This window comes from Leptodactylus fuscus, chromosome 2, assembly GCF_031893055.1.
Source record: "Leptodactylus fuscus isolate aLepFus1 chromosome 2, aLepFus1.hap2, whole genome shotgun sequence".
Taxonomy (NCBI): domain Eukaryota; kingdom Metazoa; phylum Chordata; class Amphibia; order Anura; family Leptodactylidae; genus Leptodactylus; species Leptodactylus fuscus.
In genome coordinates this window covers 91,537,941-91,565,714 of record NC_134266.1, presented here as the reverse complement: position 1 = coordinate 91,565,714, position 27,774 = coordinate 91,537,941, and the positions used below count along the sequence as shown (strand labels likewise).

The 27,774-nt window shown below is 41.6% G+C and overlaps 2 protein-coding genes across 2 annotated transcripts in view; both read right to left on the bottom strand.

Moving 5' to 3' along the window:
- The window catches only part of RASSF5 (Ras association domain family member 5), a 66,071-nt gene extending 55,853 nt beyond the window's left edge, over positions 1-10,218 (bottom strand). Inside the window, exon 1 of the mRNA XM_075264189.1 lies at positions 10,033-10,218. Within this exon, the coding sequence (XP_075120290.1) occupies positions 10,033-10,186 (154 nt within the window). The 5' untranslated portion in view covers positions 10,187-10,218. The remainder of the gene's footprint in view (positions 1-10,032) is intronic.
- A 6,444-nt stretch (positions 10,219-16,662) lies between these two features.
- The window catches only part of IKBKE (inhibitor of nuclear factor kappa B kinase subunit epsilon), a 39,703-nt gene continuing 28,591 nt past the window's right edge, over positions 16,663-27,774 (bottom strand). Inside the window, exons 16-21 of the mRNA XM_075262682.1 lie at positions 27,328-27,367; positions 27,138-27,239; positions 25,029-25,125; positions 21,646-21,752; positions 20,875-20,946; positions 16,663-16,933 (exon numbers count right to left, since the gene is read on the bottom strand). Of these exons, the coding sequence (XP_075118783.1) occupies positions 16,918-16,933; positions 20,875-20,946; positions 21,646-21,752; positions 25,029-25,125; positions 27,138-27,239; positions 27,328-27,367 (434 nt within the window). The 3' untranslated portion in view covers positions 16,663-16,917. The remainder of the gene's footprint in view (positions 16,934-20,874; positions 20,947-21,645; positions 21,753-25,028; positions 25,126-27,137; positions 27,240-27,327; positions 27,368-27,774) is intronic.

Sequence of the window (27,774 nt, the reverse complement as noted above, 5' to 3'; positions counted from 1 at the left end):
GAATCCCATACACTTAGTTGTTAAGGTAAAACACCGCAGCATTTACACTATGTGGGGGCTCAGCCTTAACCAGATTTACTAGAAATGAATAGATTGCCACTTTGTACATTGCATTTTTTTTTATATATCTTTTTTTTAATGTCACAATATGATTGAGGTTACAAGACTAAAGCCTTTAATATGAGCAACTTTTAGTTCTCATGTATTCTCACTAGGGTTGAGCTGATCTTGAGATTTCAGGATCGTTTTTAAAATCCGATTTCCGATCATTTTCCATTCGAACCCGATCCCGATTCTGATCCCAATGCAAGTCAATGGGATTTTTTAAATAATCGGAGATCAGATTTTAAAAACGATCCTATGAACGCTTTAATTTTTAGACTCCACGCTGTGTAGTGATTAAAAAATCCCCCGGCTACTTAAGTCCCCCCTGCTGTCCACTTACATGCACAGAAGCAATGCCGCTGCAGATCCACGCTGCTCTCGCTCCTCTTCTTACTACTGCGCATGTCTGCAGAGCACTGTATGTGCCCCCGCCTCCCAGGCTAGTGTTACTGATGCTGCAATTTTTCCTGCGGTGTACTGTACCCGCCCACACTCTTCTAAGCCACAAGTCCCGCCTTCTTCCTAGGTCTGTAACACTAACCTGGGAGCTAGGGGTGAGCACGGACCAAGAAGAGAACAGACAGGGAGAGGCAGCGGATCTGTGCAGGTAAGTGGACTTGTCTATCGTCTCTTCTGCTTCATCCCTGCTTTATCATATACTCAGCTCTGCTACATCTGAGATGTAGATCTCAGATGTAGCAGAGCTGATGAGTATACAATAAAGCAGGGACAGAGAAGAAGAATACAGTCCTATGAAAAAGTTTGGGCACCCCTATTAATTGTAATAATTTTTAGTTCTAAATATTTTGGTGTTTGCAGCAGCCATTTCAGTTTGATATATCTAATAACTGATGGACACAGTAATATTTCAGGATGGAAATGAGGTTTATTGTACTAACAGAAAATGTGCAATATGCATCAAACCACAATTTGACCAGTGCAAAAGTATGGGCACCTCAACAGAAAAGTGACATTAATATTTAGTAGATCCTCCTTTTGCAAAGATAACAGCCTCTAGTCGCTTCCTGTAGCTTTTAATCAGTTCCTGGATCCTGGATGAAGGTATTTTGGACCATTCCTCTTTACAAAACAATTCAAGTTCAGTTAAGTTTGATGGTCACCGAGCATGGACAACCCGCTCTCAAATGATCTGAAAACAAAGATTGTTCAACATAGTTGTTCAGGGGAAGGATACAAAAAGTTGTCTCAGAGATTTAACCTGTCAGTTTCCACTGTGAGGAATATAGTAAGGAAATGGAAGACCACAGGGACAGTTCTTGTTAAGCCCAGAAGTGGCAGGCCAAGAAAAATATCAGAAAGGCAGAGAAGAAGAATGGTGAGAACAGTCAAGGACAATCCAGAGACCACCTCCAAAGAGCTGCAGCATCATCTTGCTGCAGATGGTGTCACTGTGCATCGGTCAACAATACAGCGCACTTTGCACAAGGAGAAGCTGTATGTGAGAGTGATGAGAAAGAAGCCGTTTCTGCGAGCACGCAACAAACAGAGTCGCCTGAGGTATGCAAAAGCACATTTGGATAAGCCAGCTTCATTTTGGAAGAAGGTCCTGTGGACTGATGAAACAAAGATTGAGTTGTTTGGTCATACAAAAATGTGTTATGCATAGTGTCCAAAAAAAAGCATTCCAAGAAAAACACTTGCTACCCACTGTAAAATTTGGTGGAGGTTCCATCATGCTTTGGGGCTGTGTGGCCAATGCCAGCACCGGGAATCTTGTTAAAGTTGAGGGTCGCATGGATTTCACTCAGTATCAGCAGATTCTTGAGAATAATGTTCAAGAATCAGTGACGAAGTTGAAGTTACGCCGGGGATGGATATTTCAGCAAGGCAATGATCCAAAACACCGCTCCAAATCGACTCAGGCATTCATGCAGAGGAACAATTATAATGTTCTGGAATGGCCATCCCAGTCCCCAGACCTGAATATCATTGAACATCTGTGGGATGATTTGAAGCGGGCTGTCCATGATCGGCCACCATCAAACTTAACTGAACTTGAATTGTTTTGTAAAGAGGAATGATCCAAAATACCTTCATCCAGGATCCAGGAACTGATTTAAAGCTACAGGAAGCGACTAGAGGCTGTTATCTTTGCAAAAGGAGGATCTACTAAATATTAATGTAACTTTTCTGTTGAGGTGCCCATACTTTTGCACCAGTCAAATTTTGGTTTCATAGGACTGTAGATATACAAGTCAATGTACAATAATGCAGATGTAGCAGGGTCGAGGATACGGCATAGCAGGGTCGAGGATAAGGCACAGCAGAGAGGAAACAGAAGAGTAGATACCATCCTCCCTGCTATGCCGTAGGAATGAATGGATGCCGCCGGTGCGCAGGGGGTTAAGCGGCCAGACACCGGCACAGGCTGTGTGCCGGCGGCATCCATTCATTCCTAACATTGTTAGCTTTTCCCACAATGCTTAGCCAGTAGCAAAGCATTGTGGGAAATAACCTCCAACTTCGATCCTGCGTAAAAAGATCGGGATTGGAATTCCGATCGCTATCGTGAAATTTACTTGATCACCGATCGGAATCCGATCTTTTCCGATCTCGATCGCTCAACCCTAATTCTCACCCTTAAAGGAGCACTCTAATGGTTTTATTATTGAGTAGCCCTGTAGTACAGGGAAATTGCAGCGTGTCCGCGCTGCAGTTTTAAACGCAAAGTGGACATGGGATTCGCAGGAATCCCATCCACTTTGAAGTTACGGTAAAATGCTGTGATTTTTCCTATGGTGTTCTGCCATGGGCAAATCACGGCATTTCCGGCCCATGGGGCCCTGGCCCAAATGTCTGTTGCTCTCAGCCAGTGATGGATAAGAACAACTGACATTGGGCAACAGTAGTATGAACCCACCCTTAGCTGAAGCAACATTGTAAAGAAGAGTAAGCCAAAGTTATAGTTTCTCTCCTAGCCAAACTAGTTTCCCTGCGCTGTGCTGATGAGATCCAACCAGATTGAAACAGTGCTGTCCACAGCTGGGAATCTGTTCCTTTTGGAATAGATATGCTAATTTGGCAATAATGCCACATCATGGTATTAGGCTGTCCGAAAAAAGCCATACCTGATGTTTAAGGGGGGCTGTCCTTCTGGCAGCAAAAAGAGGCATTGTTTTCCTAATTACATCCTGGAAAACAGATTTGCATATTCCCCAGAATCCCCAAGTGGAGCACAAATGGCTTATAAGTCTTCATATGCCTACAAAGGTTCTCTCCTTAAGGAGTTCTCTTAGTCCCTGAACTGAGACTGGAAAAGTCAAACAGAAAACAATTAAAACAAGTTATAGCAGCTGAAGTTGGTTATATAACCTCCTGGTGAATTTTTTAACAGAGGTTTTCCATTTTGGCTTAATTTTTGTTGAATAAATAATGAAAAAGTTGAATCCATTGTGTTTGTTGTTGTTCACCTGAGGACGTATTTAAAGTTCCAATATTTACCATAATGGTGTGGTAGATATTGGAACTTTAATCACGCAACAGATTTAGGGTCCTGGCTGCTTTACAGGGGAGAGGCCAGACAGTGGTGCCTGTGATCAGGAACATTTCTGATCACAGGCACTTAACCTCCTCAGATCCCATTCTTAGATGTGACCACAACACTTGAGGGGTTTCAGGATTTCCTTTCAGTTTAATTTTCCCCTCTGAACATTCCCAAGATTGTGGAATATGTTATGTTGCTATGTCATTCGGGATCCTTTCAAAGGTTTTCCATAAAAATTTAACTACCGAGGCCTATCTTTAGCAGATTTCAATAGTTATACAGGGATTTTACCATAGACTGCAATATGGTTGTTATGGCATGATACAAGCGATCTTTCTCTTTCTCTAGAATGCATTTAAAGTAAATAAACAAAACACGTTAGGCATCCCAAAATGCTTAGACTAAAAGAATATAAACGTATATATCCCATAAGGTAAATGCCATAGCAGGAAAAAATTAAGAAGTGTGAAGTGACCTTTTTTGCAGTTTCACCTCTCAAAAAATGAATCTATACTGCTAGTTTATGTGAATTTAAGACTTTTCCTAAACACATTGCTTAATCAAAACTGCTTTGTTTGGCCTCTATCTTAATTTATTCACTTCATTGTTTACACTCTGTTTCTATGGCCACGAAGCTTATCTGCTCAGTTCCCAAGTGATGTAGCTGCCTGCTCTCAGGGGGGAGGGAGGGTTGTGCATAGGAGATTAACTGACCACTATCTAAATCACATTAGCGTCTTATGATATGACTCCCGTTTCCCCCATGGCATTGATGTTTAGCATTGATGGCATTCTCCCGCGCCCCCCTATGGCTAAACATCAATGCCAAGGGGGAAACGGGAGTCATATCATAAGACGCTAATGTGATTTAGATAGTGGTCAGTTAATCTCCTGTGCGCAACAAAAGCCTCTGATGATTCATGCTGACAGGGAGAGTGTTAGTATGTTGAAACGCCGCATCAGGCAAAGATTAAGATAATCTCGGCTATTGTTTTAGCTCTAAAGCAGGCAAGGGGAATTGAGCTGTCTGAGCTGCATGTGATTTATCAGCAGCAGAGCAGCTTTATCAGCAGCAGAGCAGCTCTACCTACCTACCTAACTACTTTAGCCTTAGATAGGTGTTACTATCCGGTTACTCTGTATACCAGCCTGCTAACAAGTCCTCTTTTGTAGGCATTTTATTGCACAGCAGAGAGCTTCAGTGTTTTAACAAAATGAATTATTAACTGTAGCTCCAGCTTATGGGAAGGAAAAATCTATAGCAGTGGAGTTATTTGCCAGCCAGTACTCTATAGATAACAAAGGCGGCTATAGCACATGTTTTTCCAGCCCTGCTCTTTAACCCATTATCCACAACAAAGATAAGAAGTGTAACACTACTGGGGTAAATAAACGATTGTGGAGGACGGTGTGTCCCACTCCCCCACAGGCTAGGTGGTTGCACATAATCATTACCTTTGTGAATTTTGGGGTATTTTATACCACATTTTTGTTATGTTGTCTTGTACTAAGTATAGCTTTTAATACATATCAATAAAAGTGAAATTTTAAATACGTCCCTGATAGTTACTTACCTATCTCCAATTTTTGTTTATTAACTGGGCACGTAGCATTGGTTATCTCTACTTTAATTTTTAATTTAATGCATTTACAACCAACCTCTCATTACTGTCTACAAACATAGCAGATAGCAGAGCGAGTGAAACCCTGCCCTCCAGTGTGCCGAGAAAACCAGGAAGTGAAGAGAGCACACAGCATGCAGGTTGGTGAACAAGAGTTATGGGAATACCCCTTTAAGGATATCACAATATTGTTACACAAACAACATTTTCTTTCTTTCAAAGTTTAGTTTTTTAAATATCGTATATTAAAATATAAAAAATGCTGTAAAAAACAAAACAAAACAAAGAAAATTGTGGTTTTTCTAGTACCACTCCATTCTGATTTTTTGTCCAGCTTTCTAGTACATTGCACAAAGAAGTAATGGCTTTTTGAAGATGTGGAGTAAAAAAATAAATACAAAAAAAGTCCAGATGTTTTTTTTTATTACCTTCTAATATGTAAAACCATAGAATTTAGAACATAGTTTTTCTCATAACTGTGCATGGATTTGTGACTGCGTATAGCTATTTGCTGATAACAGTGGTAAGGTGTTTTCCATAGTCACTATGGCCAAAAATTGGCAACCATGGCCATTTGCCCATGTACAAACACTTTATGTGATGTCCAACTTAGGCTAAGGCCCCATGTTGCCGAAATGCAGCATTTTTGGCTGCTCTGGAAACAATGCAGCGATTTATAGTACCAGAAAAGTGAATGAGATTTTATTAATCTAATCCACACATTGAGAGGAAAAAATCTGGAAATACTGTATCTACCAAAAATTTTTTGAAAAACGCAGCCTGTTAATTTAAGCTGCAGAAATGCAAGTGTTTTTCCTTTACATTTAATAGAAGAAGAACATGCAGCAAAAATTCTATGAAAATCGTTGCGGAAAACAACATGCTGCGTTTTTTTCTGTAGCGTTTTCCTTACCTGTGTGGCATTACGTGGATCCTTAGCCTTAAGTGGATTCCTATGGATAGCTTCAAACAAGCCATAGAAGTATCATAGAATTAATGGCGCACAAATCCGTTATTGCTACAAGATATTGCATTCAATTACAATTAATAAATCTTTCTTCTACTCGGATTTAAGAGTTAATTCCTGTGTGAGAGGAATCAATTACTGTTGGCACAGCTTACCCCTATATAAATGTTTTCCATCTATATGGCTGGCATGTTGCCATAGTAACAGTGGGCATAAAAGCCTTTCCAGAAGCGCCCAAGAATCCCTTCTGCAATGATGGCAGTGTTGCTGAGTTACTATGGTAACACTGGCGCATCGCTGCAAATGAAATCAGAAGCTTTAAATATTCTATTAATACCTGACAAATTCTATATTAAAGAGACGAATATATCGCAGTAATGAGACAATAAAGGGATGATAACAAGGAATCTGCAAGACACTGTGAAGATCACCAATAAGGTGATTATAAGGTGGGATGGGAGGGAGAAATAGGAAAGGGGTTTCTGTAGCTTTAAATTGTTTCACAGAGGAAACAGTGGGATTCTCGGTGAATCGATCCTCAGGCCTGTCTTCTTCTGATCAGTTTCTCCATCTGTAACTGAGCCTTGCACTGGAGCTTGTGACCTTTCTTCTGGTGTTACACAAGTCATCGATTATCTGAGCTGCTGGGACTGAAATGCGCTAGTCACTAGCTGCATCTATAACCCTTTCACTGCAGGGCCCAGTGTAACGTATGGAAGTGATAGAGACAAGGAGGGCAGCTCGAAGCTCTTGGTCCAAGGTTCAAAAGCTTAAACTAACACTTGCCAACTTTGTACTGTACACAACCACATCGTGCTGTATTGGACCTATATATGTTATAGAAATATCACCTGGGTAGAAGATAAACTACAACTGATACAGTATACTGTATGTGGCACTGAAACACAAATATATAGTCAGGGCAACCCGTACAGCCTCTGTAGGTCCAAATATTCACCCAACTTGGGCTAGTCCTATTTCAGTTTCCTATAAATTGTCTTTACTTGCGCAGTATTCAGCTGTCCTGGGATAGAGAGGTACAATGGCACGAATACCAGCAGCAGACTCCTTCTACACTACATACACTCCTACCATTAAACCTATGGGTATGCAAAGCAATTGGGAGATACAGTCCTATGAAAAAGTTTGGGCACCCCTATTAATCTTAATCATTTTTAGTTCTAAATATTTTGGTATTTGCAACAGCCATTTCAGTTTGATATATCTAATAACTGATGGACACAGTAATATTTCAGGATTGAAATGAGGTTTATTGTACTAACAGAAAATGCGCAATATGCATTAAACCAAAATTTGACCGGTGCAAAAGTATGGGCACCTCAACAGAAAAGTGACATTAATATTTAGTACATCCTCCTTTTGCAAAGATAACAGCCTCTAGTCGCTTCCTGTAGCTTTTAATCAGTTCCTGGATCCTGGATAAAGGTATTTTGGACAAACAATTCAAGTTCAGTTAAGTTAGATGGTCGCCGAGCATGGACAGCCCGCTTCAAATCATCCCACAGATGTTCAATGATATTCAGGTCTGGGGACTGGGATGGCCATTCCAGAACATTGTAATTGTTCCTCTGCATGAATGCCTGAGGATTTGGAGCGGTGTTTTGGACCATTGTCTTGCTGAAATATCCATCCCCGGCGTAACTTCAACTTCGTCACTGATTCTTGAACATTATTCTCAAGAATCTGCTGATACTGAGTGGAATCCATGCGACCCTCAACTTTAACAAGATTCCCGATGCCGGCATTGGCCACACAGCCCCAAAGCATGATGGAACCTCCACCAAATTTTACAGTGGGTAGCATGTGTTTTTCTTGGAATGCTGTTTCTTTTTGGACGCCATGCATAACGCCTTTTTTATAACCAAACAACTCAATTTTTGTTTCCAAAATGAAGCTGCCTTGTCCAAATGTGCTTTTTCATACCTCAGGCAACTCTATTTGTGGCATACGTGCAGAAACGGCTTCTTTCTCATCACTCTCCCATACAGCTTCTCCTTGTGCAAAGTGCGCTGTATAGTTGACCGATGCACAGTGACACCATCTGCAGCAAGATGATGCTGCAGCTCTTTGGAGGTGGTCTGTGGATTGTCCTTGACTGTTCTCACCATTCTTCTTCTCTGCCTTTCTGATATTTTTCTTGGCCTGCCACTTCTGGGCTTAACAAGAACTGTCCCTGTGGTCTTCCATTTCCTTACTATGTTCCTCACAGTGGAAACTGACAGGTTAAATCTCTGAGACAACGTTTTGTATCCTTCCCCTGAACAACTATGTTGAACAATCTTTGTTTTCAGATCATTTGAGAGCGGACTGTCCATGTTCGGCGACCATCAAACTTAACTGAACTTGAATTGTTTTGTAGAAAGAAATGGTCCAAAATACCTTCATCCAGGATCCAGGAACTGATTAAAAGCTACAGGAAGCGACTAGAGGCTGTTATCTTTGCAAAAGGAGGATGTACTAAATATTAATGTCACTTTTCTGTTGAGGTGCCCATATTTTTGCACCGGTCAAATTTTGGTTTATATGCATTTTCTGTTAGTACAATAAACCTCATTTCAATCCTGAAATATTACTGTGTCCATCAGTTATTAGATATATCAAACTGAAATGGCTGTTGCAAACACCAAAATATTTAGAACTAAAAATGATTAAGATTAATAGGGGTGCCCAAACTTTTTCATAGGACTGTATATTCATCAATGCCGTAGAAACTTAATGTGAAATGAAATTACGGATGATCATTTATTAAATGGGTTTACGTCACCTACTGGATATTAGATAGCACATTGCAATAACACAAGGGACAACCGGGGTAGAAAGAGACCCCAATAAGTTTACACACAAAAGTCAAGTCAGAAAGATGAATGTGTTTTTTTTTCTAGAACATGGGTGAATTTACCATTAAAAAGTTGTTGTTGCAAGTATTGCATCGATGCGGAGGTGATGTCTTGTTTACTTGTCCGCATACACCTACTGCATCAAAAATGGGCTGCATGGCAAACCAAAGCCTTTTTATATTTGCATTGGGATCGCTGCCCAGAAGGCCAAAAATATGCTGTGTCTATGATTCCTACTTCATCTTAAACATGCTTTGAAAAACTCTCTCTCTATATATATATTCATATTCACAATATATGACTGTAATGGCAGCTCTGTTGATAAGCTGGACTTGAATTTCTGCTTTGGGTTTAGTGTCCCCTTGTATAAAACCAATATCTGGAATAATATTCTGTAGTGCTGAATATATTAGATATTAAGTCGCAACAGTCGCTCAACTCAAAGGCTTACAATCTAATGTCCACATTTCAGGGCCAACAGAACAGAACAGTTAAGCTAAATCTAAGTCCAAATATATATTCATAGTTAGAAATAGCACTGAGTGAATAATACAGTGGTAACTAGGCTTTTCTTCACCCTGGGCAAGGATTTCGATTGCTGCCCTAGCTCTATATCTAAATATCAAGGCCAAGATAAAGTGGTTTGTTTATGGCCCCAACACCCTTATTTTCCCCGACCCCACAGCGTGATACCCTGGGCACATTCCCAGCGATAACCCTGTGAGGTTATGATAGACTTGTATGTCTTTTACTCCATAGAGTTATCTTTTTCAGATATATGTATGAAGATAAATCGATATATTGTGAGATGTGGACTGTGTCCAGTAAAACTATACTTGAAATGGAAAACTCTTAACCAACTTTACTTAACTTGTAGAATACGGCATGTGGACATCACTTCTTATAACTGAAGCAAAATAATCAAGTACAAGCCACAGGAACTGACTTCTCTTAACTCATACATAGCAGACATACCTTTCACTATCAGTAGCTCATGGCTGGGTGTTGGGAGAAGCTGAAAGCCTTCCGACCATGACTTTGATTTGGGGAAGTGCCGGAAAAGGCTGCGAATCTTCTTAGTCATTACTCCAAAACATGCCACCGTTGTCTCCGTTCTCCGGTGTGCCATTCCCGTGTTCAGTCTCACTCATTGAGGTCAAACTCCACAGGAAAACCAAGAAAAGCAGATGATGTCTCTCTGCGCACCATCATTATCATGCCCTAATGGAAGAATCAATTGGCAGCTCTGACAGTCCACAAAAACAGCAAGACAATTAGCAGGAAGTATTTTCCAAAGAAAGTAGAAGGCAACGATGACGGCAGAGCTCATGAAAAGCCTTCATATAGCGAGAACAGGGCTGCTTTCCGTCACACTACAGGACCGTGCTGCAGAGGAACAGTTTTTGATTAAGGAGTTTTGTTACTCTCTGTCGCCACAGTGAATAGGTAAATAGGAATGAAATTCAGGCTGACAACAGATTCTGGGCTGCACTGGCTTATAGACAGATTTCTCAGCCAAGATTCGCATCCGTCTGTCTTGTCTCTGTACCAGCTCTTGGAAGAAAAAAACAACTTTCTATTTCTGTAAGATAAGATAAAAAGCTGGAGTAGCTGAGACTGTAACCTAAAACCCTCCAATGTTCCCAGGGACCAACGTGCATACTCCTCTCCCTTTCTTTCTGTCAAATATCTTCAGATTCTCAATCAGTTCCAATCCTGTAACCCCTTAGAAGCATGACAAGCCAGTCAGGCACATATTGCACCACCCACAGCGGCAGGACAAGTTTTCCAGCAACACTTACAAGCAACGTTGAAAGATTTTCATAGACGTCAGCTCCTTAATAAAGAAATAAATAAAAAAAACACTAGTGCTTAGATTATACATAATGACTCTCGGTGTGGGGCTTTTCAGAAGCTTTTATACAGAACCTTTACATAAAAATCTCTATTAAAATTAGCATTATGGAATCTAACCTCAGTGAAGTGGAAGGATTGGCACAGGGTATTGCGCAAGAAACTCCGCTGCATGGAAAAATTACAGCATATAATATATTTAGAAATATCCCGAAATCTCTCAGATGTAAGAAAATTTTTAGTAAATATTGATTGAAATGCAAGTTTCCGATTACAAGTGGAGATGAACCTATTCAAGTACCCAGTATAAGATATATATAAATTAGTAATCCACTCAACACTAGGAGGCATTGTGCAAATCCAATTGCCATAACTACAGGCTGCGTTTAGAAAATGAATAATTGATTTGCCCATTTTGCTACTGGGAAACAGCAATTTTTTTTATAATTTGAGACACCTTTATATACAAATCAAATCAAAAAAGCTTTATTGGCACGTCCGAATATACATTTGGAGTGGATGGGTGATTAGAGGGGGCAGTAATGGGGTATTACAGTCCATGGGGTTTCATCTTCCCCTCAGTTGGTGGCAGGTGGACACGTATTGGACGGCAATCTCAATAGTGGCCTCCTCTTCTCACAATAGGATGTGGAGTTTTCTCTTCTCATCTACAGGGGTGAAATCCAGGATGTGGGCAGAGAGTCTTTGGAAGTAGGCAGCCTTCACAGCTGAGTATTTGGTGTAGTGTGGCAGGAAATGGGCCTCGTCTTCTAGGGCCCCCTGGTCACAGTGCTGGCACAGTCTGTTTTTCTATGACTTGTACGTCTGCCTGCACCATGCTCTCTCCATTTCCAGGCTGTGGGCATTCAGTCTGTACAGATTCAGGGTATGTCTGTGTTTGGGGTGGGGTATTTTTTCCAGGTAGGTGACCATGGTCTAGTCCCTTTGCAGTGACTGGTAAACGGTGAGGTTCTTGGATTTGTTTATTGCGCTTCTCCATTCTCAATGGCCCCTTTTATTTGAGCCTTGTTCAGGGCATCTTGGGGGTTTTGGTTTGGCAGACGGCTGATGCTTGGTTGGGGGATGTCGGGTTTGCACAGGGCTCTGTGGCTCAGCCAGGCTTGGTGGTGTTAAGAGCTGGGGCTGCTGCCCTGTATGTGTGCCCAGAATGATAGTGCCCTCTTCTGCATGGTGAGCCATAGGGGAGCCTGCCTAGCTCTGCCCGGCATGCCATGTTGGAGGTGCTGTGATGGACATGGAGGAGGTACTTGAAGAACTCTAGATGGAAGGTCTCTGTTGTGCTGGATATCCCACTTTGACTGGTCTGGGTAGGTGGCCGGGGCCCAGACCTCATTGCCTTAGAGAAGGATCGGAGCAATGACTACATCAGGTGGGTGATGGTAGGTTCCCAGGTTGTAACAGAGTCCCATGTGTCCACAGTAAAAGAAAGAAATACCAGTCAGCTGTAGGCATCTTCCCACTTCAGCAATAGACACCGAAAATCATCTCCTTGAAAGAAGTCCGCACTTTCCTGCAGGTCTCTCCTCCAGCTTTGTCTGCTGCATGGTGTCCATGTGGTTCTTAGCTCGTGGGGGGATGTTAACAGGCACATATGCACAACAGGAAAAACTCCAGGTCTTGAGTCTTTGTCCATGCTTTAACAATAGACCCTCACTGGTGGCTTCAGGTGGTACAGTTGTATTCTGATGGCATAGAAGTTTGTGCTGGATTTTCCTTTCAGGCTCTCTATTGCTGCTTTGAAGCTCCCTGATTGGTTGAGCTCCAGTCCCAGGTAGGTTTAGATGCTGGTTTTCTTCAATGTGGAGCCATTTACTTCGAGGTGGAGGATGGAGGCTTTATTGTGGCTCTTCTTCTGGAATACCATGACTTTAGTCTTCTTGTGGTTGATGGGTAGTGCCCATGTGGTGCTGAATTTTTCCAGTACTACCAGGCTGTCTTGGAGGCCTCTTTTCGTGTGGGACAGAAGTAGGAGGTTGTTGACGTACAGCAGAAACTTCACCTTGCGATCATGCAGGGTAAGGTCTGGTGTTGGTTTGGCCTCCAGGGCTGTAGCTAGTTTATTGATGTAGATGTTGAAGAATGTTAGGCTCAGGCTGCAGCCCTGTCTGACCTCTCAGGCCTGCTGGAGGTATGCTGACCTCTTCCCGTTCACCTTCACGCTGCAATGGTTTCTGGTGTAGGAGCTCTTGATGACATCATACATTCTCCCTCCTATTCCACTCTTTAGGAGTTTCAAGAGCAGGCCTGGGTGCCACACTGAGATAAACACCTTCTTAAAGTCCATGAAACAGGCAAATATTTAGCCTCTGTGGGTCTTGATGAGGCTGTGCAGGGTGTAGATATGGTCCATGGTGACTTGGGCATGTTAGATGCCCCCAGGCATGCTTCCCCTGCTGTCCCTGTTGCATTCCAGGGTGTTGGCATCATTTCCTGTCATAGTGGACTTGGTGACTCTCCTGAGTCGAATGGTGGCATCTCCTGAGTCGAATGGTGGCATCTCCTGAAACGAAGCATTTTTCCATATAGATTATAATGGAGTTCGATATTCGTTCCAATAGTCTAATATTGAGCGGCTATTCCAAACGAATATAGAATATTTTACTGTTCGCTCATCTCTAATAAGGACTTTGAGACAGCAAACAGAAGATGAAGGTTTCTGCCGGCCACTGTCATAGACTGTCTGGGTCTGAACAGCTGGCAGCCACAGTCCACCACCAGTTGAGTATCTCTGCTCCTCACTATAACATTAGGTGGCAGGTTTTAAAGTACTGGTAGTCTAGCATCACTGGTCATGCCTTGTTCAAAGTTACTCAATTTCTCCATTATAATGTGAAGTCGCACTGAATCTGATCTATGGAAAACTTGCAGATTTATTGAAATGGTCCTAAAGCAAACCTGTCTTAGTTGTCCATAGTAACCAATCACAATACAGCCTTCATTTTTCAGGAGCGGTATACAAAATGAAATTTGTACTGTGATTGGTTGCTATGGGCAACTAAGACAGTTTTGTTTTTAGACCATTTTAATAAGTCTGCTCCATTGAATTCTTTGGGAGAATTTTGTGATCACGGTCTGTGATCTGTGCAGGGAATCTGTCCTTCCAGCTTTATAACAGAGGTGTTACCTTTCATTGTAGTCCTGCCTGTGGTGATAATGAGATGACTGCTGAAAGGACTTCAGGATAATGGCTTCATCTAGATATCGACATGAAAATCTAGTTATTCTTTAAAGAGGACCTTTCACCACTTTTGGGCACATGCAGTGTTATATACTGCCAGAAAGCAGCACACTGTCGGCTTTCCCGATCTGTGCCCGGTGTACAGAGCTTACGGTGCCGGTACCGTAGTGCTCTATGGTCAGAAGGGCGTTTCTGACCATTAGCCAGGAACGTTCTTCTGCCTCGCGGCGCCTATCACGCTGTGTTGTGGAGCGGGGAGGAACGCCCCCTCCCTCTGCTCACACCGCTCGTCCATAGACGACTATTAGCAGCAGAGGGAGGGGGCGTTCCTCCCGGCTCCACAGCACAGCACGATAGGCGCCGCGAGGCAGAAGGACGTCTCTGACTGACTGTCAGAAACGCCCTTCTGACCATAGAGCACTACGGTACCGGCACCGTAAGCTCTTTACACCGGGCACAGATCGGGAAAGCCGACAGTGCGCTGAATTCAGCGCACTGTCGGCTTTCTGGCAGTATATAACACTGCCTGTGCCCAAAAGTGGTGAAAGGTCCTCTTTAAGTGTTTATTTTTAAAACTATTTGACAAATTGACTATACATTCACTTTAAGCCACACGTATATTCTTGCACTAGAGGACAGGATGGAAGACAGCCAGTTTACCTTTGTGGGAATGGAGGAGACCCCTCGGGTTCTACATCTCTCACCATGACATCTATATCCTTGATTAGAAGAATTATTGTACAACCAGCATGCTTGCGTGTGTGTGTAGATGTCACTTTTTTTTTCTTTGTGATTATGGATAAGTAAAGCCATTTTTCTGCTGTCATGGAAATAGTGACTTTAGCGTATGCCTTACCATTAGTAGTGACACAGCGCCATCCAGTTCTGAATGCCAGCAATTACCACAGAGCTAATCGCAAAAGGTTTATTGTAAAAAGTAGTCACGAGCCAAAATGGTCCAAATGGTCAGACACTTAACTTCACATTTATAGATGAGATTGCAAGTAGTTACTATGGAAATTGTGCCAAGTTACTTGCTGTCTCCATTGAATGCTGAATTTACAGTATGAAGGATCCCTCTTCCATCATATGTAATATAATACATGGACAGTAAACACCTAGACCCCACATAAAAAATTACTTATATATGAAAAACAGAAGATGAGACAACTATTTGTCATACGAACACCTAAAATTAGAACATTCTATGCAGAGAAACACAATACACCAAAAACAAAAAAAATAAGAAAAAGCAAAGAAAAATAATTTTTATGACAGACTCCCAGAAATAAAGAAACATCTATGGTATTCTGGCCTCATGCGCGTCTAGAGATTTCCAATCTATTTTAACAGCGAGTGGCTGTACTTTATACAAGCCCCATCCCCGTAAGTGGAGAATATTCAACGATGACGTATCACTTATTATTAATGTATGGCAGAGACACCGGCCCATTTCTGTCACCAGTGGAGGCCCCCGTGGTCATTTTGTATACAACATGCCTTTGCCTATAGGTTGAGATTTAGAAGAAGCTGCTTTTTCTGTAGCAAAGACAAATTATTACAAGTAGGACTATAGTTTGACCTTAATAAAAGTAGAAGATGTCAAAGAAAACAAATAGAAAAAAACATTTTATGTTCTGTTCTGTAAAGATGTGGCACCTAGAGGCTGCAAGGGTGAGGGTAGAGTGCCAATATATCAGTATAAGCTTTGGCAGTGTAAACTGAGACATGACTGCGTTATTGATATTGATATAATGCTATATCATTTCTAATAATATCTGAATTTTCATTTCTAAATAAATATTTTTTTCATTGTCATGGTAGAACTGGCACTGACTGCTGCTATGGGGTGCCATCTTTCTATGTTTATGTTCTTTTTGTCAAGAATATAAATATAGTCCCTGCCTTGTCCCTATTGGGTGGGCTAAAGCAGTATTGGTTATTTTGGAGGGATAATGCCATTATTATTGGTGTTCAAGGTATAAGGTAGTTAATATTTGATTTATTGATGAGCTACAGTAATAGAAGGAAAATGGTTTACGGACATGCACAAGTTGGCTCTTTTGGCTGAAGACGCGTCCGATGACACGGCAAAGAGGTAGTCGGGAGAAGAAGATGGAGGCGTGGCTGGAGAGTCTTCGGACAGCACTCGGGATGCCCCCTGTGCTTTCTGAAGACTCATCTGCATATGGTGAAATAACACCGGAATGGCGGCACGGATCAGAATAATAAAGTTAGGAGCAGAATAGCCTTTCTTAAGATTATTCTGACATGGTCTTAGTTCAAAAAGGAATTCTAATGATAGAATCACTTTAAGGAAATGATCTAAGCTATCTGGAGTGTTGTACCTCCTAACCTATAGACACATATGCTTTTCACCAATATTTTCTTGATAAAATGTGTGCCTTATAGTCTGAAAGATAAGATAATTCATATTATTTAGTCGGCAAATTGAAAATGACAAAACACAAACAACAAGCATATGAAAAATGACTTATGTTAACAACTTTCCCCCAAAACATAGTAATAAAAAAGAACTAAAACCCAAGAAAAAGAGTTTATCTCAATGGAAACAGCACAATGTTCAGAAATGTCATCTCCTAGGAAAAGTCTGCACAGTCCTCCGGTTCACATGTCTGGAGATCCTCTTCTTTACTTTCAAGTATATTAAGAAAATGTAATAAAATGTGTTCACATTAGCTGATTCTGCCTTGTTAAATTTGTTCCAACCGATTTCTAGAGTTGCTTGGTTACAGTCTGCGCAAACATACTGCACAGCCATTGTTCCGTACTCCAATACTAGTAGATCAAGACACATTTAACCTGCAAAAGGCAAGATTAGACAAAATGTATTTTATTGGGAAAGAATCTGTAACTTGCAAACACTGCCTGAATGAGGAGTTAGGTCAAGCCTCTACAGCTGAGTTTATAAGGAACACTTTGGGCAAATACGTTTTGAATCCTTGTATCATACATCACTTCCTTCACACACTGCACTAGGCCCAACACAATGGAGCAGGTTCCCTGCAGCAGAACTAATGGAAATGATAAAGTTACTTTTTAAATGATTTTGTTTTACCGAAATTAAAGGGGCTCTATCAGCAAAATTATGCTGTATGAGCCCCACATATGCCTGAATGGCACTGCTAATCTTATTTTAACCCCCCCCCCCCCCCCGTTTTAAGATAATACCCTAAAAATGATTATTCAAATCATACGTAACTGTGCACTGTGGGCTGTCATGTACTGTCGGACGTCATCTTGCTGTCACGCCTTCCTCTTCTTTCTTCTTCCAGTGACGCCCTCCTGTCCTCGCTCTTCCACGCCTTGATCTTCTGTTCTTCCAGAATGAAGAACTTCACGAATGTACTGTGCATGCACAGTACGCTCACGTAGTTCTAAGGGGTACTTAGAACTACAACAAAAATGGCGTCGGAGCATGCGCAGTAGCGCTCTGGAGGGAGCAATAATGCGCACACGTGGGATTTGAACACAACGCGCCGGAAGAACAGAAGATCAATGCGTGGAAGAGCGAGGACAGGAGGGCGCCGCTGGAAGAAGAAAGAAGAGGAAGGTGTGACAGCAAGATGACGTCCAACAGTGCACGACCGCCCACCATGTATGGGTAAGTATCATTTGAGTAATTGTTTTTACGGTATTATTTTAAAACGGGGGGTTGGGGGGTGTTAAAATAAGATTAGTGCTGCCTGAATAGCTTTTTTAAAGGCTATTCACGCATATGTGGGGCTCGTACAGCATAATTTTGCTGATAGAGCCCCTTTAAGATGCATTTTATAGTCAAGAAATAAGGTGCCAGTAAAAAATAACAAGTAAGGTTAGGCTCACATCAATTGCAAATTCTGACGAAAATCGTCGGAGACAAAAGTCCTGCAAATTTTTCTCTTCACTGGGAAACTGGCGGAAACCCGATAGACCCCACTACAGTCTACGGCAGTGGTCCTCAAACTGCGGCCCGTGGGCCACATGCAGCCCGCCAAGCACTTCTGTCTGGCCCCGCCGACAACGCCCGCAGGCGTGCATTTATAATGAAGCTCCTGGGGAGCTCGGGCCAGGCCATGGAGTGCACTTCACTTTATGTATTGGAGGGCACTGCTCCCGATGTCTGTGTGACCTGCTCTGCTTCCGGCCCACTGTTTAAAAAGTTTGAGGACCCCTGGTCTACAGGGTCTGCACGTAACCGCTTATTTAGTAGAAGGGCTCTCCATCGTTCGGGTCCCCCGTCAGAGAGCCCAGTGCTAGTGTGAACCTAGCCTAATATATAGTTTTAATTGACTACAATAGTAGTAAAATACCATTATGTCATCCATTGAACCCTGAAGGAGAAACTTGCAATTAAAGATCACCAAGACAAATCTGTTTCTTTTTCTATTGATAAAGTTCTATAACATTGCTGACACTTCACAGAAGAATACACCATATAAACTAAAGTATATGCACTCTCCTGCTTATTGAGACCAGGTCTATAAAATTAGGCATACGGGGGAAGATTTATTATCATGTCGTTGCCCACAACAACCAATCACAGAGTAATTGTCACTTGTATTTTGTCTCTGAAAAATAAAAGTTGATCTGTGATTGGTATGTATGGGTAACAAATACAGTTTTCTTGTAGACATGACAGTAAATGTATCCCATAGTCATGCAGAATGAGTCATGTGAGTCATGTCATCTTTATGTAGCGCCCTTACTATTAAAGTAACCATATTTAAATTTGTAGACAATTAAAACAATTGAAACATTAAACACTTTTGCAAATATAAATTAAACAATTTTTCAGCACTTTAAAGATTTTCTCTAAGCATTGTAATAGCCAGAGTCTTTTGTATTAATCGGTCGTCAGTTATACAGTCATGAATACAGGAACTTTCTATGGTCTGGGATTTGTCAGAAACCCAACCATGATTTCCTTATTGTGGAAGGATTATCTCCTAATACATGTAGTGTCCCTGCCTGATAACCCGGCCACAATAGGAAAATCATTGCTGGTTTTCTGACATGTCCCAGACCACAAAAAGTTTCTGCATTCATGGCTGTATCCATTGGCGATTAAGACATAAGACTTTTACCACTAGCACTAGGTTCACACCTGCGTTCAGTTTTCTGTTGTTTGTGTCCATTTGGGACCCGAAAAACAGAAACCCAATCTGTTTAAAAAGCAGCTACCCGTGGAAACCCCTGAACCCCATTGACTATAATGGGGTTCGCCGGGTTTCCACCTGGTTTCCACCCATAAAATACAGATGGAAAAGTCATTAAAACTCTACAAAATAATGAACTAAATGAACTAATCTTCTGAATAAAGTAGATGTCCTATTACTATTCTGAAAAATCCAAAATCTAATTTGTGTGAAGAGATATGGTATCTACTGTACCCTACTGTATTTTGTTATTTTGTTTCATCTCAAGGCTATGGCTCCACATTTGCGAAAGCGCAGCCTTTTTTTATTGCAGATGTTGTTGTAGTTTTTAGAGCCAAACCCATGAATGGCTTTGAAAAGGAGTATGAAATCTATAGGAAAAACGTATACTTCTACCTTCTGCTCAATCCACCCCTGGCTTTGGCTAAAACAATTACGCAACAAAATCTGCAACAAAAAAAGAAGCTGCATTCCACAACGTGGGGCCTCGGCCTACGGTAAACAATGTAGGAAAAAAGCGGCCTTTTACAGTCATTGCAAAGCAAATCTAGCGAATCCCATCCACACATTGTAGAAAATATACGTACAGTGGACAAAATGCAATTTCTAAAACTGTTGCATTTTTGGAAAGCGCAGCATGTCGATTATACCTACGGAAACACCATTGGTTTCTCTATTGGTATAATGGAGGCAGAAAGTCTGTAGAGGAAACCATATATACCTATAGATATGCTGCTATTTATAGAAAATCAGTTCTTTTACAACTAGATCATGTGTTAAAGGGGTTGTTTGATTCTCCCATCTACCTTCTAAATTACTTAGGTTACTAAAAATCTATATCTAGATCACCAGGCTGGTCCTGTGACCACCCCACGCACATTTTACAGTGATGTTCTGTTTCTGGAAAGGGAAAACTGGAACGTTACCTATACTAATCCCTCCCCCCACCCCATCATGGATATCTGTCTTCCAGTCTCGACCTTATGGGCATGAGACTTAACTTCTTCTGGGCCATCGTCACCTCCTCTTCTTGATGTCTGCCAGACACACACACCCGCCCAATAGAGCTAGCCTGCTTTTTACAGAATTTCCCTCAATTATACCTATAGGTATAATTGATATGCTGCGATTTACAAAAATGCAACAGTTTTGAAATCACATTTCCACTGCAGATTTTTTCTGGATTGTGTGGAAAGGATTAGTCAAAATCCCATCCACACAATCCCACTTTACAGATACTGTATATGCAGTGTTTTTTGCTGCGGCGGAAAAACTGCATATTCGCAACGTGGGGCTCCGCCCTTAGAAGACCCTGTCACAAGGGAATACATCTAATGTCCTACCAGTAGCTCCTAAAATAACAACAATAGTGAGCCAGCGCTTCCCAATTTTTTGTTAAATGTAAAAGGATGGTAGGGTAGTGTCATGTGGTCTTGGCTCATAGCGGGAGGAGCATATTAGTCAAGCCATTTGGTGAGTGGAATCGCAAGTTTGGCATTATAATGTTGTATATCAAGGAGCCTGGCTTTATTTAATCCCATTTCACTATGAAAGGGTGATTCAAAAATGCATTAAAGAATAACATGTACACAGACACAAAATTACCTTTCTATAATACCATTGTTTTTTTCTAATTCATAAGAGACGCTCTTCATTTGATCTCTGAGTTTAAGCATTCTGGGGAGAGAAAGAGACAAATGTCTTACTGGATTTATTAACCACATGAAAGAAAGACACCCATATATGTTCATCAGAAACACAATACGGAAGGGAATTAGATTGTTGTTTCATTTGGTGTACACCACTGTATAATATAAGTTGGCCTTCTGATGGCAAATAATAACATAAAAATATATAAAAATTACATTTCACAACCAATAATAAAAAGCTGGGATACTTCTTGATACTGCTTAATGCTTACAACACATGCCTGTCCCTAGAAATTAAAGGGTTGTCAAGGATCATATTGGAAAAAAGCAGAAAATGTGATTAAAATAGTTAGTACTCGACTAGTGGTCCCAAATATCCTGCTTCTCCAGCACCACCACTCCAGTGGTCCCAAATGCTCTGCTACTCCAGTGGTCATAAACACCCTGCTACTCCAGCAGTACCACTCGAGTGGTCCCCACTGGTTTTGCTTACTTTGTAGCAACAATGATGTGCCATACATGTAAATGACTGCTTTGCTTTGAGTAATTTTGGGATTCCTGGGCAACTTCTTCCTGCTTGCACTACTGACATGCCCCAGCTCCCCTCATTGCAAATATTTACATTTCTGATGTTTGTCATATGAAAACCTGTTGGGATTTTATGCTGCCTGTGGTTCTACAAGAGCCCACCAGGACACAACATACAATTTCCATTCCACTAACTCACCTAGCCGTTAGTTCCTGTTGTGCTGGGCCATTGTATGAGGAGCCCGGGCTATGATTTGGTTGTACTACACATGTTTGCTGCACTCTTTGGGCTAATCTGTCCACAGTCTGAAAAAAAATAGAATAACTACTTTTTTTATCTGTATCAATGTTAAAGATAGCAGAAACAAAAAAAAAAAAGTACAAAACAAACATACAATAATGTAAAATGCATAAACATATAATAATCTGTGATAGAGATGTTCATCCACCAGCATTTTGACACTTTAGATCTGGTATCTGATCTTTACAGGTGCACACTTTTCATTTTACACTTTCTCATTTCAGTTGTTGAATTGCCGCACATGTATTTTTTTGATGCAATAGTTATTGATATGTATTTTCGTAGTTTTTAATCTTTACTCAGTGAGAAACATTTTAAATAATTTATAAAACAAATCCCCAGTCTAAGGACAGGTTCACATTTATGCCAGGTTCTCTGGCATTTGGATCCACCGGGGACCCGAACGACGGAGAGCCAGACTGCTATGATAGCGGTTACATGTGGACACTCGGCAGACCCTATTATAGTCAATGGGGTCCGCTGAGTGCCTGTCGTTTTCATACTTAAAACAGTGGATAGAAAAGTCCTCTGTACAGGACACTTGTCTCTCCTGATTTTTGGAAATTTCTGTCTCAGAGTCACCAACAGAGAACCCAGCCTTTGAACAGATAACTGCAGTGCACAAAAAGATACATTTAGCAACATTAACTATCTGTGTGTTGCTTTGTATAAGTATAGTATGGGAACCTTTACTGCTTGTGTAGTATTGCTGCTAGTTTAGGTTCCATGGACTGTCATCAAATCCTAGGCCTAGTGCTTAAAGCGCAGTAGCATAAGATACAGCTATAATCAATGCAGTGGCGTAACCAGGGATGGCGGGGCCCCGTAGCAAACTTTTGACATGGGCCCCCCCCAACCCCCGACTGACGCCCGCCAAAGACCCCGACCGACACCCCCCCCCCCGCGCGCAGTCCTGCGCTCTCCATTATGCCCTATAGTGGCCCCTACATACAATATTATGTCCCTTAGTGGCCCCTTCACACTATTATGCCCCACTGTGGACACCCATGAACAATTATTACACTCTGGTGTCTTTTCAGACCTTAGAGTATAATAATCAGAGACCGAAGGGGGGATAAAAACATAAACAACAATGTTACTTATCTATCCCTGGCTTTGCTGCAGTCCTCAGTGGTGTCGGCCATCTTCAATGACGTCCGTGACGTCAGGGAGAGTCACAGAAGTAGGCCGAAGCCTGCCCGAAGAGGTAGGTAACACGTTTTTTATGTTAAAGACCCCTGAGTATAATAATGATGTTTGTGGGGCCCGTGGCATTACTTACTGATCCCGGCCACTGCCAGGATCGGTAAGTAAATAAGGCCTGTTACCAGCTGGAGTAACTCCAGCTGGTTATGGCCTATTAAGAAAAGAAAAATACGCAGGGGTAGCAGCTGTTGCCAGGCCCCTAATGTCCCGGGCCCTGTGGCAGCTGCTACCCCTGCTACCCCACTAGTTACGCCACTGAAACAATGTATTTAAGGGGTTGTCTCCTTCTCATATTAGATCCATTTGCCTGAGTTGATTTTGCTGTAATAGGGAGAATGTTACAGCCTGTGTTCAACCTTCTTACTGAGTTGTTGCTAAGGAAAGTCTGCACACATCTGTATTGCCAGTATGTAGAGCAGAATCATTACTCAAACAGGGGGATAATCACTTTAAATAGCTGTATCTCTAATATTAAACAGAGGGTATAAAGACAGTTTTATCTCAGGTTCTTTTTATAGCCATGGCAGTGTGTCAAAGTTGAAAATATCAGCTTTTTTTCATACCAGAACCATTTTTAGGTGTTATAAAACCATATGAAATGACCATCCTCCCAGAAGGATTTTGGCTTATGCACATACATTTTGTCAAACTGCAGTCTAGCTTTTTTATGTCTCTGTCAGCGGTGGGGTCTTCCTGCATCTCCTGCCATAGTGTTTCATTTGAAATGTCAACGGATAGTTTGCACTGACACTGATGCACCCTGAGCCTGCAGGTCAGCATGAATTTCTTTGGAATTTGGTTGGGACTGTTTATCCACCATCCCTACTATCCTGTGTTGCAACCTTTCATCAATTTTTCTCTTCCATCTACGTCCAGGGCAACTAGCTATAGTGCTATGGGTTTGTAAACTTCTTGATTATATTGCACACCATGGACAAAGGAACATCAAGATCTCTGAAGATGGACTTGTAACCTTGAGAATTTTGATATTTTACCCAAATTTTGATTCTTAGGGGGCATTCACACTACGTATACTGAAGCTTATTCTGAACGTAAAACACGTTCAGAATAAGCGGCGTATAAAGCAGCTCCGTTCATTTCTATGGGAGCCGGCATACGAGCGCTCCCCATAGAAATGAATGGCCTGCTGGGGGCCACACGGTGGCTCAGTGGTTAGCACTGCAGCCTTGCAGTGCTGGAGTCCTGGTGTTCAAATCCCGCCATGGGCAAAAAACCATCTGCAAGGAGTTTGTATGTTCTCCCCGTGTTTGCATGGATTTCCATCCCATATTCCAAAAAAAGACATACTGATAGGGAAAAATGTACATTGTGAGCTCTATGTGGGGCTCACAATCTACATAAAAAAAAAAAAAAAAAAGAAATGAATGGCCTGCTTCTTTCACTATGAGCAGTCCCATTGAAGTGAATGGGAAGTGCCGGCGTGTACGGCTCGGCATGAGCAGAGCTTGCCGTACACGCCGGCACTTCCCATTCACTTCAATGGGACTGCTCATAGTGAAAGAAGCAGCCCATTCATTTCTATGGGGAGCGCTCGTATGCCGGCTCCCATAGAAATGAATGGAACTGCTTTATACGCCGCTTATTCTGAACGTGTTTTACGTTCAGAATAAGCTTCAGTATACGAAGTGTGAATGCCCCTTTAGACTTCTCTCTTCTCTTTTTGTTTTCCATGCTTAGTGTTGAACACACAGGTACACAATGCAAATATAGAGTCAACTTCTCTCCTTTTTATATTGCCCACACCTGTTACTTGCCACATGTGAGTTTGAATAGGCATCACTTAAGGTGCCAACAATTTTGTCTAAATGATTCTTTGGACTTTTGTGTGAAATTATGTCCATTATGCCAATTTGTGTTTTTGTGTGTTTGTGTGTGGGGGGGTTTCTAATACACACAAAGGAAATGAACACATGTAAAACAAAACATGTGTAATTGAAATAATTTTCTGGGAGAAATACTTAATTTTCTGGAAAAATTTCATGAAAGCCAACACTTCTGGCCATTACTGAAAATAGGATTTACACTTTAAAGTCAATAACTATATATTACTGTACATGGTTAGCAGACTCCTCATAGCTCCTGAGATCTTGAACACAGGTTGTCAAATATCCGTTCACAAGTCTTAAATGGTTCTGAATTTCACTGATTGTCCTATGACAAAAACATAAACAAGTTTATTTTTTACGACTATTATTTCATGAAGTGATTTCTATTCTATATTGCCATTTCCTAGACCAGAAATTTCAAACTTTTGTTTTAAAAAAATATTAATCTTGGAAATGGAGTGTTTATATTAATATATTAGATTATTAAATATGAAACAACTATTTGCAGAAAAAAATCAGTTTGCAATCGGACACTTAGGGCTAGTTCACACGTAGGCAAAGGGGCGGATTTTGACAGCGGATTTTGCTTCAAAATCCGCCCCTTTACAATGGTGGTCTATGTGGGTTGCCGCTAGCAGAGAAAAGAAACTACATGCCCTTTCTTCAGGCTGAGCCCGCGCGGCTTCCGCCCCCGGCAGCTCCCTCCTATGTCGGCTCATTCATTTGAGCCGACAGCGGAGGGGAAAGCCGTGACCGCGATGGTCGCAGCAGGCGGGTTTTGACAAGAGAGAGACGCGGCTCACCGCGTCTCTCACGGTGTCAAAACCTGCGCGGGCAGTTCACGTGTGAACTGACCCTAAGGGAACCTGTTAGGTTCAGTAAATGTTGACTAGACTCCTTGGAGGGACAGTGAGAATCCTGCCTCCTCTACCCACGCAGTCTCATTGACCATTTTCCTTGTATTTGTGTGTGTACAGAGAAGGTAGTGTAGGTGGGGTAGCTGGACTCTTACGGTCATATTGCCAGTGGCATAACAATTGCGGTCACAGGGGGTGCGACTGCATCTGGCGAGGTATGGGACCATGGCGGTCACATGGGGGTGTGGCAGCACAATGACATCAGTGTACCCCACATGCCTACTAAGGCATAATCATAGGCCTCAGCAGTGACATCTAAAGAGGGCTGAAGATGTTGAAGACAGCAGGATGGAGTGAAGATGCCCAGGAAAGGAGAGGCAAAGTGAGTATGAGTGTTTGTTATTTTTAATCACCTTCCCTGGGCCTACGATTATTATGGTCTGGGGTCTGAGGAGACCCCAGAGGATAATAATAGTACTCAAGTGAAGGACGGCTTTTGGGAGCATATAATACTGGGTGGGGCCACTGTGTCGAGCATATTATACTGTAGTGGGGCCACTGTGGGGAATATAATACTACGTTGGAGTCACTGCGGAGCATATAATACTGTGTTGGAATCGCTGTGAAGCATATAATACTGGGTGGGGGGCATTGGGGGGCATATAATACTGGTTGGGCGCCACTGTGGGGAGCATATCATACTGGGTGGGGGCCACTATGGGGAGCATATAATATTGGGTGGGGCCACTGTGGAGAGCATATTACACTATGTATGCTGCCACTGTGGAGTATATTATACTGTGTGGAGCATATAATGCTGATTGGAGGCCATTGTGGAGCATATAATGCTGTATGGGGGCCACTGTCAAGCATATAATAGTATTTGGGGGCTACTGTGGAGCATACTATACTGTGTTGGGCCCCGTAACTGACACTAACAAGAATTTGTCGTAGGGAGGGGGCCCTGGACAAAAGTTTGCACAGGGGCTCACAAGACTTTGGAGATGCCACTGCCTATTGCCTTTCATAATTTAGTCTGCTTTTTCTAGCTGATGTGAAGAAACTCTACAAGACCTATGTTGTAATCCTCTGTTTTGTTAAATACGTAAACAGCAGCAGCATTTTTAATATTGAAAAGTCTGGTCAGATAGTATTATTCTATTGAATGCTTCTGTTTCAATGATTGTATATGTTTTTGTATAACTACCTATGTTGTATATGACATTACACTGGGTTTGTGTCACACTGTACCATGCATCTGTTCCCGTTCTATTATTTTATTGGTGTGCTTGCTGAATAAACACACCCTTTTTTTTTTACATGTTTTATGCTATAGGAAACGGCGGTGTGCTAAAGGTAATAGGTTTTATTCCCTTCAAATTGTCACATTATAGGGGTTAGAAATTAGAAATTATCTGTGGTTTTGCAAATTCACATTTATTACTTGTCAAACTGAGTTCTTCTATTACTACAAGCATACCTCATCCTGCTGCTGTGTCCTGAAAGGGCTGCTTGATATTTTTGCACAATTTCTTCTTGAAATATGGTAAGAACTTTCTTGGCTAAGTTAGCTAAATTTATTCTAGGAGGAAAGAATAAGAATAAATAAAACATTACTCAGGAAATTTGTCAGTTTCAATTATGAAACTGTAATACAAAAAGTTACTCACTTGTCCAGTTTATGTATCTGTTCTTCGTTATATGAAAGTCCTTAAACAAAGGAAAGGAACACAATCATACATGCTTCAATATGGACTACACATAAGGGGCAACACAGTGGCTTAGTGGTTAGCACTGCAGCTTTGCAGCGCTGGAGTCCTGGGTTCGAATCGTGCCAGGAACAACATCTGCAAGTATGTTCTCCTCGTGTTTGTGTGGATTTCCTCCCTTTCTACAAAAACCATACTGATAGGAAAAATAAAAAATGTACATTGTGATCCCTATATGGGGCTCACAATCTACATTAAAAAATGGACTAAACATGAGGGCAGGGAATAGAAATGGATACTAATGTTTATATTTTAGTCTAAGTCACTATATGGAAAGATGATACTAATCCTAATTTATTGATATAACTAATTAATATAGAAATACAGAGGAGCAAATGTAGTCAAGGG